At 36.4% G+C, this 14,387-nt stretch overlaps 1 protein-coding gene across 1 annotated transcript; it reads right to left on the reverse strand.

The window, feature by feature from the left end:
- Positions 1–4,125: 4,125 nt before the first annotated feature.
- LOC135615400 (probable Histone-lysine N-methyltransferase ATXR5) lies at positions 4,126–7,949 on the reverse strand. The gene is made up of 6 exons (XM_065113838.1): positions 7,428–7,949; positions 7,252–7,329; positions 5,431–5,654; positions 5,237–5,337; positions 4,943–5,155; positions 4,126–4,711 (listed from the first exon to the last, which is right to left on the reverse strand). Exons 1-6 carry the CDS (start codon positions 7,759–7,761, stop codon positions 4,552–4,554), a joined length of 1,110 nt encoding a protein of 369 aa, XP_064969910.1. The 5' UTR covers positions 7,762–7,949; the 3' UTR covers positions 4,126–4,551.
- Between the last annotated feature and the right edge of the window lie 6,438 nt (positions 7,950–14,387).

Consider the following 14,387-nt stretch of genomic DNA (forward strand, 5'->3'; position numbering starts at 1 on the left):
TTCTATGATGATAGCATTAAGCATGTCATGATTATGTTGCTTTGGAATTAGGAAGATGACAGATGCAGTAGAGACCCACAGAGTATATTGGATTCCTTGGTTTCAGATTCCCATTCTGAGAGTAATCCAAGGTAACTTGATGCTGTTAATTCCAGAGCTCCACGAGGAGGCCAAAACCTTCACAGGCTCATTCATTCACTCTGATCTAGATATGGTTGGTATATCATGTTCATGCCCATTCTCTACTTCATTTAGTATTCTTAGCAAGCATACCCTGAGAATTTTGTTGGAAATCTGGAGGAGTTGTAACAATTTCCTCATCCAAAAGGCCTTGGATTTGCCAACCCAAGGATCTGATTTGACAACATGAACTGTATATAATGACTACAATTAAGGTGGTCAATTGCTATTTGGTTGGCAAAACTAGGGCCTTATTCCCAAGTCTTGGTTGAAAGCCAGAAGCTTCAAGGTCTAAATTTTGGTACCAAGAAAGAAATCTTCTCCCTACTGAGAATGCTGAATCAAACTCGAAATATTTGGATGATCTGAATGCTGAAGAGAAGCTCAGCAAGTGACATCTTTAATTTCCCCAGAAAGCTTACAGCATTATATTTCTTAACCTAAGACCATCTTGAAGTGATTTCCGAGATACCATTATATCTGCAACTCAGCTTTTCTCTAAGACACTCTATGTTGAGGTTGCTTATGCTGCATAGACTGACTTTGAAAATGAACCTTGTTTTGTTCAGGGGAGATATAATCTTGTAAAATTCGTCCTCACAGCTATTCTTTGCATTTTATATTCCTTCATTGTCTGAATTTGGAGGCTTCAGAGGATAAGATCAAAATATCAGTTCACTGTACATGGAAGAAAGATATTGAAAGGGAGTTCATGAGAAAAATCAAGATAAATTTGCAGGTGGATTCCAGTGGAATCTACAGAGAGATTAATATGCATATGTGGATTGGGAGATCCTATGGAAATTAAGGGTTACCTTTTTGGAGAAACAATTGTGGCTGGAGAGAGATCAAAATGCTCTCTGATAGCAAACTCAGCACAATATTTTATTGCTAGGACTAATAGCATCTTCCTTTCTTCTTCTACCAATGACTTGTGATCATTGTGTTGTAATTTAGGATATCTGTGGTTCTGCAACTGTCTTTTGTAACTCCTTTCTTTCCATTTCTCTGTCAAATTGTCTCACTGCAATAGCAATTGATTTATTTGAAGTTTCTTCTCCTTGCTCTCCAACCAAATGATACCTAATAACATGACACTACTTGACTTTGTCAGATACATAATTTAAATCTGGCAATAATGCCATGCACAAGTTTATCCGAGAATATATTCCTATTGATCCATCAAAGAGACAAGAATACCTTAGAAAAGAATAGAGATTGTTTCAGTTTCTTCCACCCTTATAATGTGGTCAACTTACACTATCTTCCCATACTGATATGCAAAGTGCTTAACACTGCCTTTGCTGATTAGAATCTTCCCTCATGATTCTTGTCATAAAAAACCTTTTTTATTTGATCTTTTCACTAAGCTCATACATTCGTTTTAATATCCTCATCCCAATCCTCATTGAATGATCAATCCAAGGAAAATAAAGATAATTTCTTTTTATAAACAAAAATGTATAATGCATCTATTGTGACTTTTAACTAATGTTACCGAAATTACATTTAATATTATTTGTTTTTATACAAAATTTTTTTCTCCTGACTAAAAATTTAGAGATTGCCCAAAAGTAAACTCCCATCTGCCAAAAATAAATGTCGTCGATGATATGTTCATCAATCACAACACTAATATCAACTTATCTGAACAATCCAACTCAAACCCAGTTGGGGTTTTGTTCTCTCTCGCAAGGTACAAAAGTGGTGCATTCTTGAATTGCTTTCTATTTAGATTAACCTTTGTGGTTTTTTGTTATGGACCACTTAAGTCTTTATGGTTTACTCGTATCTAAAATAACCCCTATATTTTTAAAAACATAACATATAAGCTCCTCCCGATAAGTATGAGTTAACAGACGTTAGAGTCTACTTACATGACATGCTGACTCACAATAAATCATTAATATAATGACACATGTAATTTAAGTTTAAAAAAAGGTTAAGGTCCATTTTAGCCCCTGTGGTTTTGGCCATGGATCACTTAAGCCCTTATAGTTTACTCGTGTACAAAATAACCCTTACATTTTTAAAAACGTAGCATATAATCCCATCCCGTCAAGTTTGAGTTAACAGATGTTAGAATCTGCTTATATGGTATGTTGACTCACAATAAACCATTAATATAATGACACATGTAGTTTAAGTTTAAAAAATGGTTAAGGTTTATCTTATCGAGGAATAGGAAGCAGCGAAGACCGTAGCGACGAACGAAGGCGGAGAGGCAAAGGCGGAGGTGAGGGAGAGCTGAACCACCATGTCATAGGTGCGGCGGGTGGGGGCGTAGGAGAGGACGAAGCGGGAGGCGATGGGGATGAAGACGCCTAGGAGGAGGGACCAAGAGACTACTGCATGCCTAGCGTTGGACTGATTGACGCACATCCACCTGAGGCAAGACCGAAAGCTTCTAAGCTCATCGTCAACGTAGGAGAGGCAGCATGCATATGACGCCCTACTAGGCAGCAGCGGCTCAGTGCTACTACTGGTAGTTGCTTCCACGATGACGTCTCCTCTCGCCATTAATGGTGGTCTCAGTTTTTTAAAAAAACTTAAATTATATGTGTCATTAGATTAATGATTTATTGTGAGTCAGCATGCTACATAAACGTTAGTTAACTCAGACTTAATGGGAGGAATTTATATTCTATATTTTTAAAAATATAAGGGTTATTTTAGACATAAATAAACCATAAGAGCTTAATTGGTCCATGGCCAAAACGACATAGACTAAAATGAACTTTAACCCTAAATTACATGTGTCATTATATTAATGATTTATTACGAGTCAACATGTCACGTAAGCAGACTCTAATGTCTGTTAACTCAGACTTGACGGGAGGGGCTTATATGCTACGTTTTTTAAAATATAGAGATTATTTTAGATACGAGTAAACTATAAGGGCCTAAGTGGTCCATAACCAAAACTACAAGAGCTAAAATAGACTTTAACCCTACTATTTTTGAGACAATGTTGGCGAGAAATATTATGGTGGGAAGACAGCAAGGAACGTACAAATTCCAGTGATGTTGTTCCAATAAGTTCCGATGGATCCATATATTGGATATCACCAGAAGTCACCTCTCCTTCTCGCTTCAATGTAGAACTCTATGTAAGTATATGGCGAGTGAAGCAAACCACAACTCATTATTTCAAAAAAATATAAATGGATCCACCTTTGTGGCCTTACGGAATCAATTGAATTATCCGTGATTGAATCGATATCTTATAATATCATTATTATTATTTTTTACTTATCCAATCTTTTAAAATGACTAAAAAATATAAGAGGAGGATAGTGAATTCTAAACACTCCAAAATTTAATTTTAATAGAAGAATATTATTATGATTAGGCCGATGGATAATCGACTACTAATTTATTGAGCATAAATCATTAATAAATAGGATATATTTTGGATGTTATATTGTGTCTTTATGGCTTGACATCCTTATTAAAACTCAATGTTATCCTAAAATCAAACTTTAACGTGATGTAAGTGTCCTAAAATCAAACTCTAACGTGATGCAGGTGAGACGTAGCCTATCAATACTTTCATGTAATACCATCTATCATGATTATTAAATATAGTAGATCTATTTAGCCTTATTAATTTATTCAAGTTATTTTTTTTCCATCCTATGTGATATGAAATTGATGTATTATAATCTTTGGCTTATAATAGCTTCATATCCTAGTCAAGGACCACTATTAGCTTTACACATGGCCTGTCTTCTAGCCCTATCCATGGGTAGTCTTTCTTACTCGGGTTGAGGTATTAAAATCTCCTATGCTTAAGAGTTTCATTACTTGATCCTCAATTTTAGTACTTGATCAAGGATCAAGATAACTCAAAATCACTAATATAGTTCATATGAGGCTCAATCCAATGATTGTCATGTTGTATCTTTTAATTCTATCCATGGATAACTTTTCTTACTCGGATCATATATCAAAAGGACTTCAAATTATTATTATTTTTTTAACATTTCAGACAAGTACAGCCTTCTCTAATTCTGCATCTTCTTAACAAAATTTTGGAGATGGAGAGAGGGAACCAAGTGAAATGACACAAGTATAGATTGAATTGCTTTTGAAGTTTCTGCAACATTGTATGAATTTTTGGTAGAACAAAAATATTCCTTGTATAACAATAGCCAAGAAACAAATCAAACTTTTAAATGCTCATGTTGCTTAACCCATATCTTAAAGATGGGAAAACACTACATGGAATCAGAACTTTAATCGTGAAGCTACAAAATTGGAGAGCTTCGCCGAGAAAGGACCAAAAGCTGTCTGCCAAAAATTGATCCCTACTCACCCAATCTCAAAGAAGAGGTTAAAGTGTATATGTTAATGAGGTTGCCGAGATTGTCAAACAAAATTGTGAGTAGGGTATTCTTGCTCGTATCCATTGTAATCATAATATAGCCGTTCTCCACTACATATATCACGGCAAGCAACCAATAAGACTCGGCACTCACCGTTTACATCATACCTTACACATTTAAGGTTCTCCTTCTTCCTACCATCCCTGCAAATTATTGAGAGTTTCAAGCATAATAAGTCCCAGGTTCTGGATATAGTCTTATAATGAGAATTGAAATCGTTGGCATGAAATATCCAAAAGTAATATCTAGACTTAAGCAAGATCTTAAAGCTAACGCACACGAGTGACAGTAATGTAAGCATAATGCGAGTACTCTGATATTAATATATTACAAATTTTCCATGATACAGACAAGGAATCAAGATAAGAGCATACCTGGAGTGATTGTTAATGCCATTAATGAAACGAGCAATGTTTCCACGTTTATCGGGACAAACAACTAGGCTATCAGAGGGGTCTTTTGCTAGAAGAAGGGTCATCATGCTATCACAATCATCATGTTCCCGGTTTTTCAAGTAGTCCACATCGCCAGTATACTCGGTTACAAGTGTCATATCCTTTATAGGACCATCAGCTTGTACAGTGAATCTGCATTCACTACAATTATTCATCATCTGTCTAAACAATTTTCCAACTAAAACAAGGTACAATTAGATCAAGGGAAAGTACCCTTCAAGCGGATCAAAAACAACTAAGAGAGGAGGACATTCCCCTCTTTTGTACATTGATCTGCAGAGCTCTAGTGTTTCTTTATCTTCCTTTGGTAGTACCTTCAAGAACGTCGAAAGCAAGCATTAAAATTCATCTGTAAAAAAGGATCAAGAGAAGATTTTTGAAAAATAGAAGAAAGAAAGTTTCTAAACCTGCATGCCATCCTTCTCTAAATTTGCTTGATTAGCAGATTTAGGGGCCATTCTAGGCATGTAAGTCAGCTCATTACTAAATTTCATATGCATTGCTATTAGTGCAGTGGCAAGAGAACTCATTTGTTCAAGTCTCCTAGCTGAATTTTCAGTTGGAGTGAACGGCAATATTCTCCTCCTCTTCTTGTACATAACTAAGGAACTTCTCTTGCGCTTTCTTCCATCTATACAAATTGGTTTGACAATCTTATTGCAATACGACAAAGATAACTTTCAAACATGCAAGATGCTAAAAATTTCTGCAAACTCTACATGCATAGAGGTAATGATTTCTGACAGAAATATCCATATAAGCAAGTAAGAGGGCAAGGTTGCTACAACAAGTAATGTATATGGAGAAGGGCAAGATGTGATTGAGAAAATTTCATATCAGGTACACCTTGAAGTCCTATGATATCATGTGTCCTTGGTTCCTGATGATGTGGTCTGCACAATATTATGTTAAATTATATATTGGGAACCGATTCCAGCTCCAGATTCAAATAAAAAAAGAGAAGGATCACAAATCTAATTCTGAACTTGCAAAAAAAGTGGAGTTTCAGTAGCCATTTCAACATGTAAAAGTTATGGATCAGCTTTCATACATAAAAATAGCTCGAAGATAATTTACAAAGTTTGCAGCACATGGTGTTAAATGAGGGGCCGTAATCATATGAGATTATGGTTGTGGAAGCCGATGGAGTCAGGACAAGAGCAACAATAAGAGATTGGTCATAAACTGAAGACTTCCGAAACATATGAAACCCAGGGGCTAGTCATAAAATTGGAGGTAACCAAAAGCACAAGCACATGCTGTAGACTGGCAGCATCTCCGTGCTAGGCCGCTAGCATTACCAAAAGTGATTTCAGAAGAGAATTCTGACTATTCATGAACCCATCCTCTATTTTATCTCATTAAAAAATGGCTAGCTTGTTCTAGAAAGAAAAACTACTAGTTCAGAGAAAATCACATGCATCGTCACAATACTCCACTGGTTTTCTTCAAAGTACTAACTTACTCATTCAGCACTACGTGGCATCTTGTAACAATAGATCTTTCTTTCTTTCTTTGTTTTATGCACATAATTTTACAAACATAGTTTACTTGAGATGTGATGCAGTCGAATCATTTGAAGATTTATAAGAAACAACTTAATCATAAGGGACTGTTTCGTATGACTAAATGGATAGAAAAAGAGGATTTCTTTGGATGGACACTTAATTCCTTCAAAATTTTCTCTTCTATCTCTCTCTCACGTTGATGAGTAATTTTGTCCACCAGCGAATAATCTCAACTTGCAATCAAGGTGTGCCACCTGCTGCTACGATTTGGGTCCACCTGCATCCTTGTCACCTCTGCACGTCAAGATCTGATCCCCTTATTCATCATCAAGAATATATGGTCAATTTCACATTTCATTCTGCATCATCTACGATGAACATTTTTACTAGTCTCCTATGAGTCGTCTTCATTCTCCAGCTAATTTTGATTACAATCAAAAGATAACTATCTCCTGATGGCTGCGACTATTTTGTAGAAACACAAATAAAAAAAGCACATGATATACCAAGGATTAATCTTCAATTATGTCAAAATATGCAAAATGTGGTATATGATCATAGAATATACATTGTCGAGGAAAAAGAAACATGGTCATGAGAAAATCAATGCCCAAGCAATTTTCAAAATTTAACTCTACATGAACAAACTAAGCATCTAAATTAACAAGAATGGATCAACAACAAGATTATAATTGAGAATAAACTAACATGTACAATCACCTTGGGAGTGGCCACTTTTCTCCTCGGTTCCCTGAATCCGAAAAAAATCGATAATCTTTGTCTGCATCATCGGAAACCCTACCATCCTCGAACAGAACACGAACAATAAACTCACCATTTTCTTCATTAAAATCATATTATAGAGCGGTTAATAGTAAATGCTAATGTTGATATACTTCTAAATTGTCTCTCTCCACCACAGCTAGGGCAGAACCAAGGCCCCGACGGAACCCTAACGGCGATAGGCCGGAGGCAGTAGAGGTGGTACCCGCGGTCGCAACGGTCACACAGGATCATCTCCTCGTCGCGATCGCCGGACCGGCATTCCTCACAGCGGAGGTCCGAGTAGTACTCGCCGGTGACAGGGACGGAGGGCTTCGCCACCCGCATTATCTCCGCCATGGACCGGTACTTCTTCGGAGGCGGGGGAGGCGGCGCCGCCGTCCGCTTTCGGACGGAGCAGTTCGCCGGCGATGGGCTGTCGGCCACGGGGCCGGATGGCGGAGACATGGAGGAATGAGGTGGACGGCGCGGAGGGCGATCGATGGAGTATCGGGGGACTGAATCCTCACCGTCCGATCGGCGTTGAACGAAATCAACAGAAGCGCCGTGGCTCCGAGGGAGGCTGGAGGGAGGAAAGGGGCGAAATGGAGCGAGAGACGGGAAGGGAAGCTCGCGGGAGTTGGGAGGCAGGGAGACGGACGGCGCACTTTAAAGTGACGTGGCATCACGAGGTTGGATCAGCTAACTTACGCGTGTAAAGTGGAAAGACGAAACCATTCCTGGTCGGAAAGTGCGGCCCTAACCGTTGGATGCTGTGATCTTCGCATGACACGAATATTCGACGGTTCTAAGCGGGCGTTCCGGTATCTCCGAGCCATGAATCGGGAGGGGTTGGCGGAGGACTATTCAGTCTTTGTTGGGGGCTGACTAGGTCAACGCCCACGTGGCGACGGGTGGAGAAGGCGTCAGTTCTAATATCATCATTGTAATGTCTTTTCTCGTTGATTTATTTCCTGATTAACTTAATTATAGAGAAAATAAATGAGGCTTTTTCTTTTTTAAGAAAAAGATTTGCTGGTGCAAAGTGGCATCATTAATCAGAATTAAATATTGAACATTTCATATTTGTATTCATGTCAATTATTATATATGAAATGGATACCAATAATAATAGATGCAATAGGAACCACAAACATGTTAAGTATGTAAGAAATTTTAATGAAGCGAACTTGTGTTTCTAAATCATTGTAATAGAAACACAATAAAACTATGCGGAAACGAAATAGCGTACCTCCAGCCATTGTCGCCAAGAATTTCTGCAGAGGTTTCTTCGTGAACTTTGGTTCTTCTCGGCTCAGAACTCTCGCTTTAGATGGTGTAGGAAAGCCTTTCGCTTCAAAGAGATGATTGAGCCAAGGGACCAAAATCCTCATGTATATATAGATGTTCTCCCATCAAAAACATTTATCATCATCAACTCATAACGTTCAAGAATTAATTCAAATTGTAACGTTTGGACCATAATGAAGAACTTAATGATATTAAATATTTAATTTAATAATAACGGTTTCATGCATAAAGAATAAGAAACTGAAATCATTTAAACCATAATAAATAAAGAAATTCATGATAATGAATTATGAATCTTAATAAGAACAGTTACGTTATTATTAAATAAGATATTTAATAATAACCGTTACATTCTCCCACTTGGTCCATACGTTTATCTTAATAATTTGAATTAATCTTTCTCGAACAACTTTCTTAAGAAATAAATACATGAATCATAGCGATAAGTCCTCTAAGAGCGAGTATTATCATCCATGTATCACGATGTATTTAGTTTCTTAATCTTAATATGATAATATTACTTTATGAATAAACCTTATGTTTATTCTTGGTCCAACAACAATATATTTTCTCAAAATAATGTGCACATAAATGAGAAAATTTCACAATATATAAGAGTTTCAATATCATTACAAAGTGGAACTAAGTCCCATTTTCTTTACATGATCCTTGAATTTTAGAGGTGGCATGCCTTTAGTCAAAGGATCAGCAATCATCAATTCAGTGCTAATATGCTCAATGACCACTTTCTTTTCCTTTACACGTTCTCTTATGGCTAGATACTTAATGTCGATGTGTTTACTTCGACTTCCACTTTTATTGTTTTTAGCCATAAAGACAGCAGCTGAATTGTCACAGAAAATTCTTAATGGCCTAGAAATAGAATCCATGATTCTAAGCCCAGAAATGAAACTCTTAAGCCATACACCATGTGAAGTAGCCTCAAAGCAGGAGACAAACTCAGCTTCCATGGTAGAAGTAGCAGTCAAGGTCTGCTTAGCGCTTCTCCATGAAATAGCTCCACCGGCCATCATAAAAATATATCCTGATGTTGATTTATGAGAATCAACACAACCGGCGAAGTCTGAATCTGAGTAACCAATCACATCCAGATTGTCTGTATGTCTATACATAAGCATGTAATCTTTGGTTCCTTGTAGATACCTCATCACTTTCTTTGTAGCTCTCCAGTGGTCCATACCTGGATTACTCTGATATCGACCTAGCATCCCCACAATAAATGCAATATCAGGTCTTGTACAGACCTGAGCATACATAAGGCTTCCTACGATAGAAGCATATGGGATGTTTTTCATTGATTCCCTTTCAAAGTTGTTCTTTGGGCATTGGTTCAAATTGAACCTATCACCTTTCACAATGGGAGCAACACTTGGTAAACAATCCTTCATCCGAAATCTTTCTAAAAGTTTATCAATATAGGTTTCTTGTGATAGACCTAAAATACCTCGAGGTCTATCTCTATGGATCTTAATGCCAATGACATAAGATGCTTCACCCATATCCTTCATGTCAAAATTTTTAGAAAGGAATTGTTTCACCTCATGCAGCAATCCCTTATCGTTGGTTGCAAGCAAAATATCATCTACGTATAAAACAAGGAAACATATTTTACTCCCACTAACCTTCTGGTATATGCATTGATCCATGGGATTTTCAACAAATCCGAATGAAGAAATCACTTCATGAAATTTAAAATACCATTGGCGGGAGGCTTGTTTTAAACTGTATATAGACTTCCTAAGCTTGCAAACCAAGTGCTCACCAACACTAGAGGAGAAACCTTCAGGTTGTTTCATATAAACCTCTTCCTCTAGATCTCCATTAAGAAATGCTGTTTTCACATCCATTTGTTGCAATTCAAGGTCAAAATGAGCAACTAATGCCAAAATTATACGTAGAGAATCTTTCTTAGATACAGGAGAAAACGTCTCCGTATAATCGATTCCCTCTTTTTGAGTAAATCCCTTTGCAACAAGTCTTGCCTTGTATCTCTCAATGTTGCCTAATGAATCTTTCTTAGTTTTAAAGACCCATTTGCAACCAATGGCCTTTGCTTCATTAGGCAACTCTACAAGATCCCAAACTCCATTGCTTATCATGGAATTCATCTCTTCTTTCATGGCATCATGCCATAAATTTGATTCTTTGCAACTCATGGCTTGTGAAAATGTTTCAGGATCATTTTTGGCTCCAATATTATAGTCAGATTCTTGTAGATATACAACATAATCACTAGGAATTGCTGATCTTTTATTTCTAGTAGATCTTCTTAATGTTGTACCAATGGTTCCTTGAGGAACTTGTGGTTCAACTAGTTGTTCAGGAGCTTGTTGTAATTCCTGAACTGCTTGATCTATTAGAATACTATCAACAACTTGTGGAATTTCAATGATTGGTTGTTCAGCACTAGTTTATACTTGAGGAGTGCTATGAACTATAACCAATCTATCATTTGATGTGGAAGGTTGAGATTCTATATGATTATGTGCGGAAACTATGTTCCTGAAATGATCGCTCCCACTAATCACATCATCCTCAAGAAATTTAGCGTTTCTTGATTCCACAATCCTAGTTGTGTGAGATGGACAATAGAACCTGTAACCTTTGGACTTTTCGGCATATCCAATGAAATACCCACTAACAGTCCTCGGGTCCAGTTTCTTCTCTTGTGGATTATATATCCTGACTTCAGACGGACATCCCCAAACGCGCATATGTTGCAAACTCGGTTTCCAACCTTTCCATAATTCAAATGGTGTCTTTTGGACAGCCTTGGTTGGAACTCGGTTTAATATATACACAACCGTTTTTAATGCTTTAGTCCACAAGAACTTAGGAAGACTGGAGTTGCTAAGCATACTCCGCACCATGTCTAATAATGTTCGGTTTCTTCTTTCTGCAACACCATTCTGGTCTGGAGAACCAGGCATAGTGTATTGGGCAATAATCCCATGTTCTTGAAGAAACTTAGCAAAAGGACCAGGTGCTTGTCCATTTTCAGTATATCTACCATAATATTCTCCACCCCGATCTGATCTCACAATTTTAATTTGCTTATCACATTGGTTCTCAACTTCAGCCTTAAAGACTTTGAAGGCATCCAATGCTTCATTTTTGTTATGAAGCAAATATATATACATATATCGTGAGTAATCATCTATAAAAGAGATGAAGTATTTCTGACCATGTATGTCCATGTCTGGACAACATATATCAGTATGAATTATTTCTAATGAGTCTGAACTCCTATTAGCACCCCTTTTGGACTTATTGGTCTGTTTTCCTTTAATACAGTCCACACAAGTCTTAAAATTAGTAAAATCAAGAGTACTAAGTACCCCATCTTTAACTAATCTTTTAATTCTCTCTATGGAGATATGTCCTAATCTCCGATGCCATAATATAGAGGAGTCCTCATTAACATTACACCTCTTAATGCCAGCGTGAACATGCATTGAACTTTGAGTATTATCATTTTGTAATAAAATACGGTAAAGACCATCAGACAAAATACCATTCCCAACACAATCAGATTTATGTAATAAATGAAATGATGTGTCTTTAAAATTAAAGGAATACCCAAATGGTACGAGTCTGGAAACAGAAATTAATTTTCGTGAGAAACTTGGTACATAAAAGGTTCTTTCCAATTTTAAAACAAAACCACTACTTAAAGTTAAAATGCATGTTCCAATTGCTTCCACATGTGAGCCCATCTTATTTCCTGATAAGATGCTTTGCTCACTTCCCACTGGCTTCCTTAGGTTTTGCATATCCTGCAAAGAGTTTGCAATATGGATTGTTGATCCAGAGTCAATCCACCAGGTGTTAATATTAACATTGACCATATTAGATTCATAACATACATATGAGGTTGGTTTACCTTTCTTTTCAAGCCATTGTTGGAATTTCGTACATTCCTTCTTCATGTGTCCCTTTCTTTTACAAAAGAAACACCTTGCTTCTTTCTTGATATCAGCTTGGGGTGGTATTTTACCTTTACCCTGCTGATAAGCTTTTTGATTGGCTTGATGTTTGTCAGTTTTGTTCTTCCCTCGAGTGGTTACTACCAATGCACTCTCACCCAATTCCATCATTAGCCTCTCTTCTTCTTGAACACACATGGTCATTAATTCATTGATTGACCATTTATCCTTATGTGTATTGTATGAAATTTTAAAAGGGCTATATTGAGGTGGAAGGGTATTCAGAGTATAGTGCACCAGGAAGGATTCTGACATATTAACCTTAAGTTTCTTAAGTTGAGCCGCAATATCTCGCATTTACACGCACACCCTTTATGTTGGTGAGTCTAAGGGATGAAAATTTCATAATAAGGGTACTTGCTAGTGCCTTATCCGAAGTGACGAATTGTTCATCAATAGCTTTTAGCAAGTCTCGGACATTTTCATGCTGGTCAACAGAACCACGTATGCCAGCAGTCATCTTAGTGTTGATAAACATCACGCTGAGCCGATTGGATCGCTCCCATCGCTCATATAACGCGATCTCAGTTAGAGTGCTGGTATCAGTGACTATAGGTGGTTCGTCTTTTCTAATAGCATAATCAATATCCATCCACCCTAAATGGAGGAGAACCCTCTCCTTCCATATCTTATAGTTATCACCACTAAGTTCGGGAATATCACATCGAATATCAAAGAAATTAACAGTTTGAGAAACTGCATAAAATCAAACATGCTTATGTCAAAATTTGAAGCATAATAGACTAAATTACATGTTTTACCAATGTGAAACATGCCAAAAATATGAATCTCATGACATAAAAATTGCCTGTGGGCTAAATTCTTAATTCAAATAAATTCATATGGTCTTTATGATAAAACTATCAAATTATATTCCAATTCATAATCCCTGTGGGTAAATTATGAAAATAATCTGATATTTTATCCTGATTAATTATATTAAATATAATAAAAGATCCTGTGGGATAACAATTATTATGCGAAATATAATCAATCACAATATGATGTCTAATTACTTATGTGATCCTTATTTTAACTTTATATATAATTTTAATTAATTAAGGATGCTGTGGCTAATTCTTAATTAATTAAGATTATATGGATCACTAGACATTTTAAACATAAAAATTTGCTCATAAGCATAATTTAATATAACTAAATATGCATACATAATATGAGCATTTTATCAACTAAAATATTGAAAATGAAATTTCCTTATGATTTTCAACAAAATATATCAACAAGTTTCCAAGAAGAAACCAAAATCAAATCATTTTCATGGCATAAAAATGAAAACCTTTTCATATGAAGGCAGAGGTCATTCGGCTCTGATACCAAATGTAAGAAATTTTAATGAAGCCAACTTGTGTTTCTAAATCATTGTAATAGAAACACAATAAAACTATGCGGAAACGAAATAGCGTACCTCCAGCCATTGTCGTCAAGAATTTCTACAGAGGTTTCTTCTTGAACTTTGGTTCTTCTCGGCTCAGAACTCTCGCTTTAGATGGTGTAGGAAAGCCTTTCGCTTCAAAGAGATGATTGAGCCAAGGGACCAAAATCCTCATGTATATATAGATGTTCTTCCATCAAGAACATTTATCATCATCAACTCATAACGTTCAAGAATTAATTCAAATTGTAACGTTTGGACCATAATGAAGAACTTAATGATATTAAATATTTAATTTAATAATAACGGTTTCATGCATAAAGAATAAGAAACTGAAATCATTTAAACCATAATAAATAAAAAAATTCATGATAATGAATTAT

The sequence above is a fragment of the Musa acuminata genome, chromosome BXJ2-6 (assembly GCF_036884655.1).
Source record: "Musa acuminata AAA Group cultivar baxijiao chromosome BXJ2-6, Cavendish_Baxijiao_AAA, whole genome shotgun sequence".
NCBI classification, from domain to species: domain Eukaryota; kingdom Viridiplantae; phylum Streptophyta; class Magnoliopsida; order Zingiberales; family Musaceae; genus Musa; species Musa acuminata.

Coding starts and splice junctions, on each gene's coding strand:
- LOC135615400 (XM_065113838.1), bottom strand. CDS start 7,761: ATGTCTCCGCCATCCGGCCCCGTGGCCGACAGCCCATCGCCGGCGAAC. Junction 5,338..5,430: donor TAGAGAAGGATGGCATGCAG/GTTTAGAAACTT, acceptor ACGTTCTTGAAG/GTACTACCAAAGGAAGATAA. Junction 4,712..4,942: donor GGCATTAACAATCACTCCAG/GTATGCTCTTAT, acceptor AATAATTTGCAG/GGATGGTAGGAAGAAGGAGA.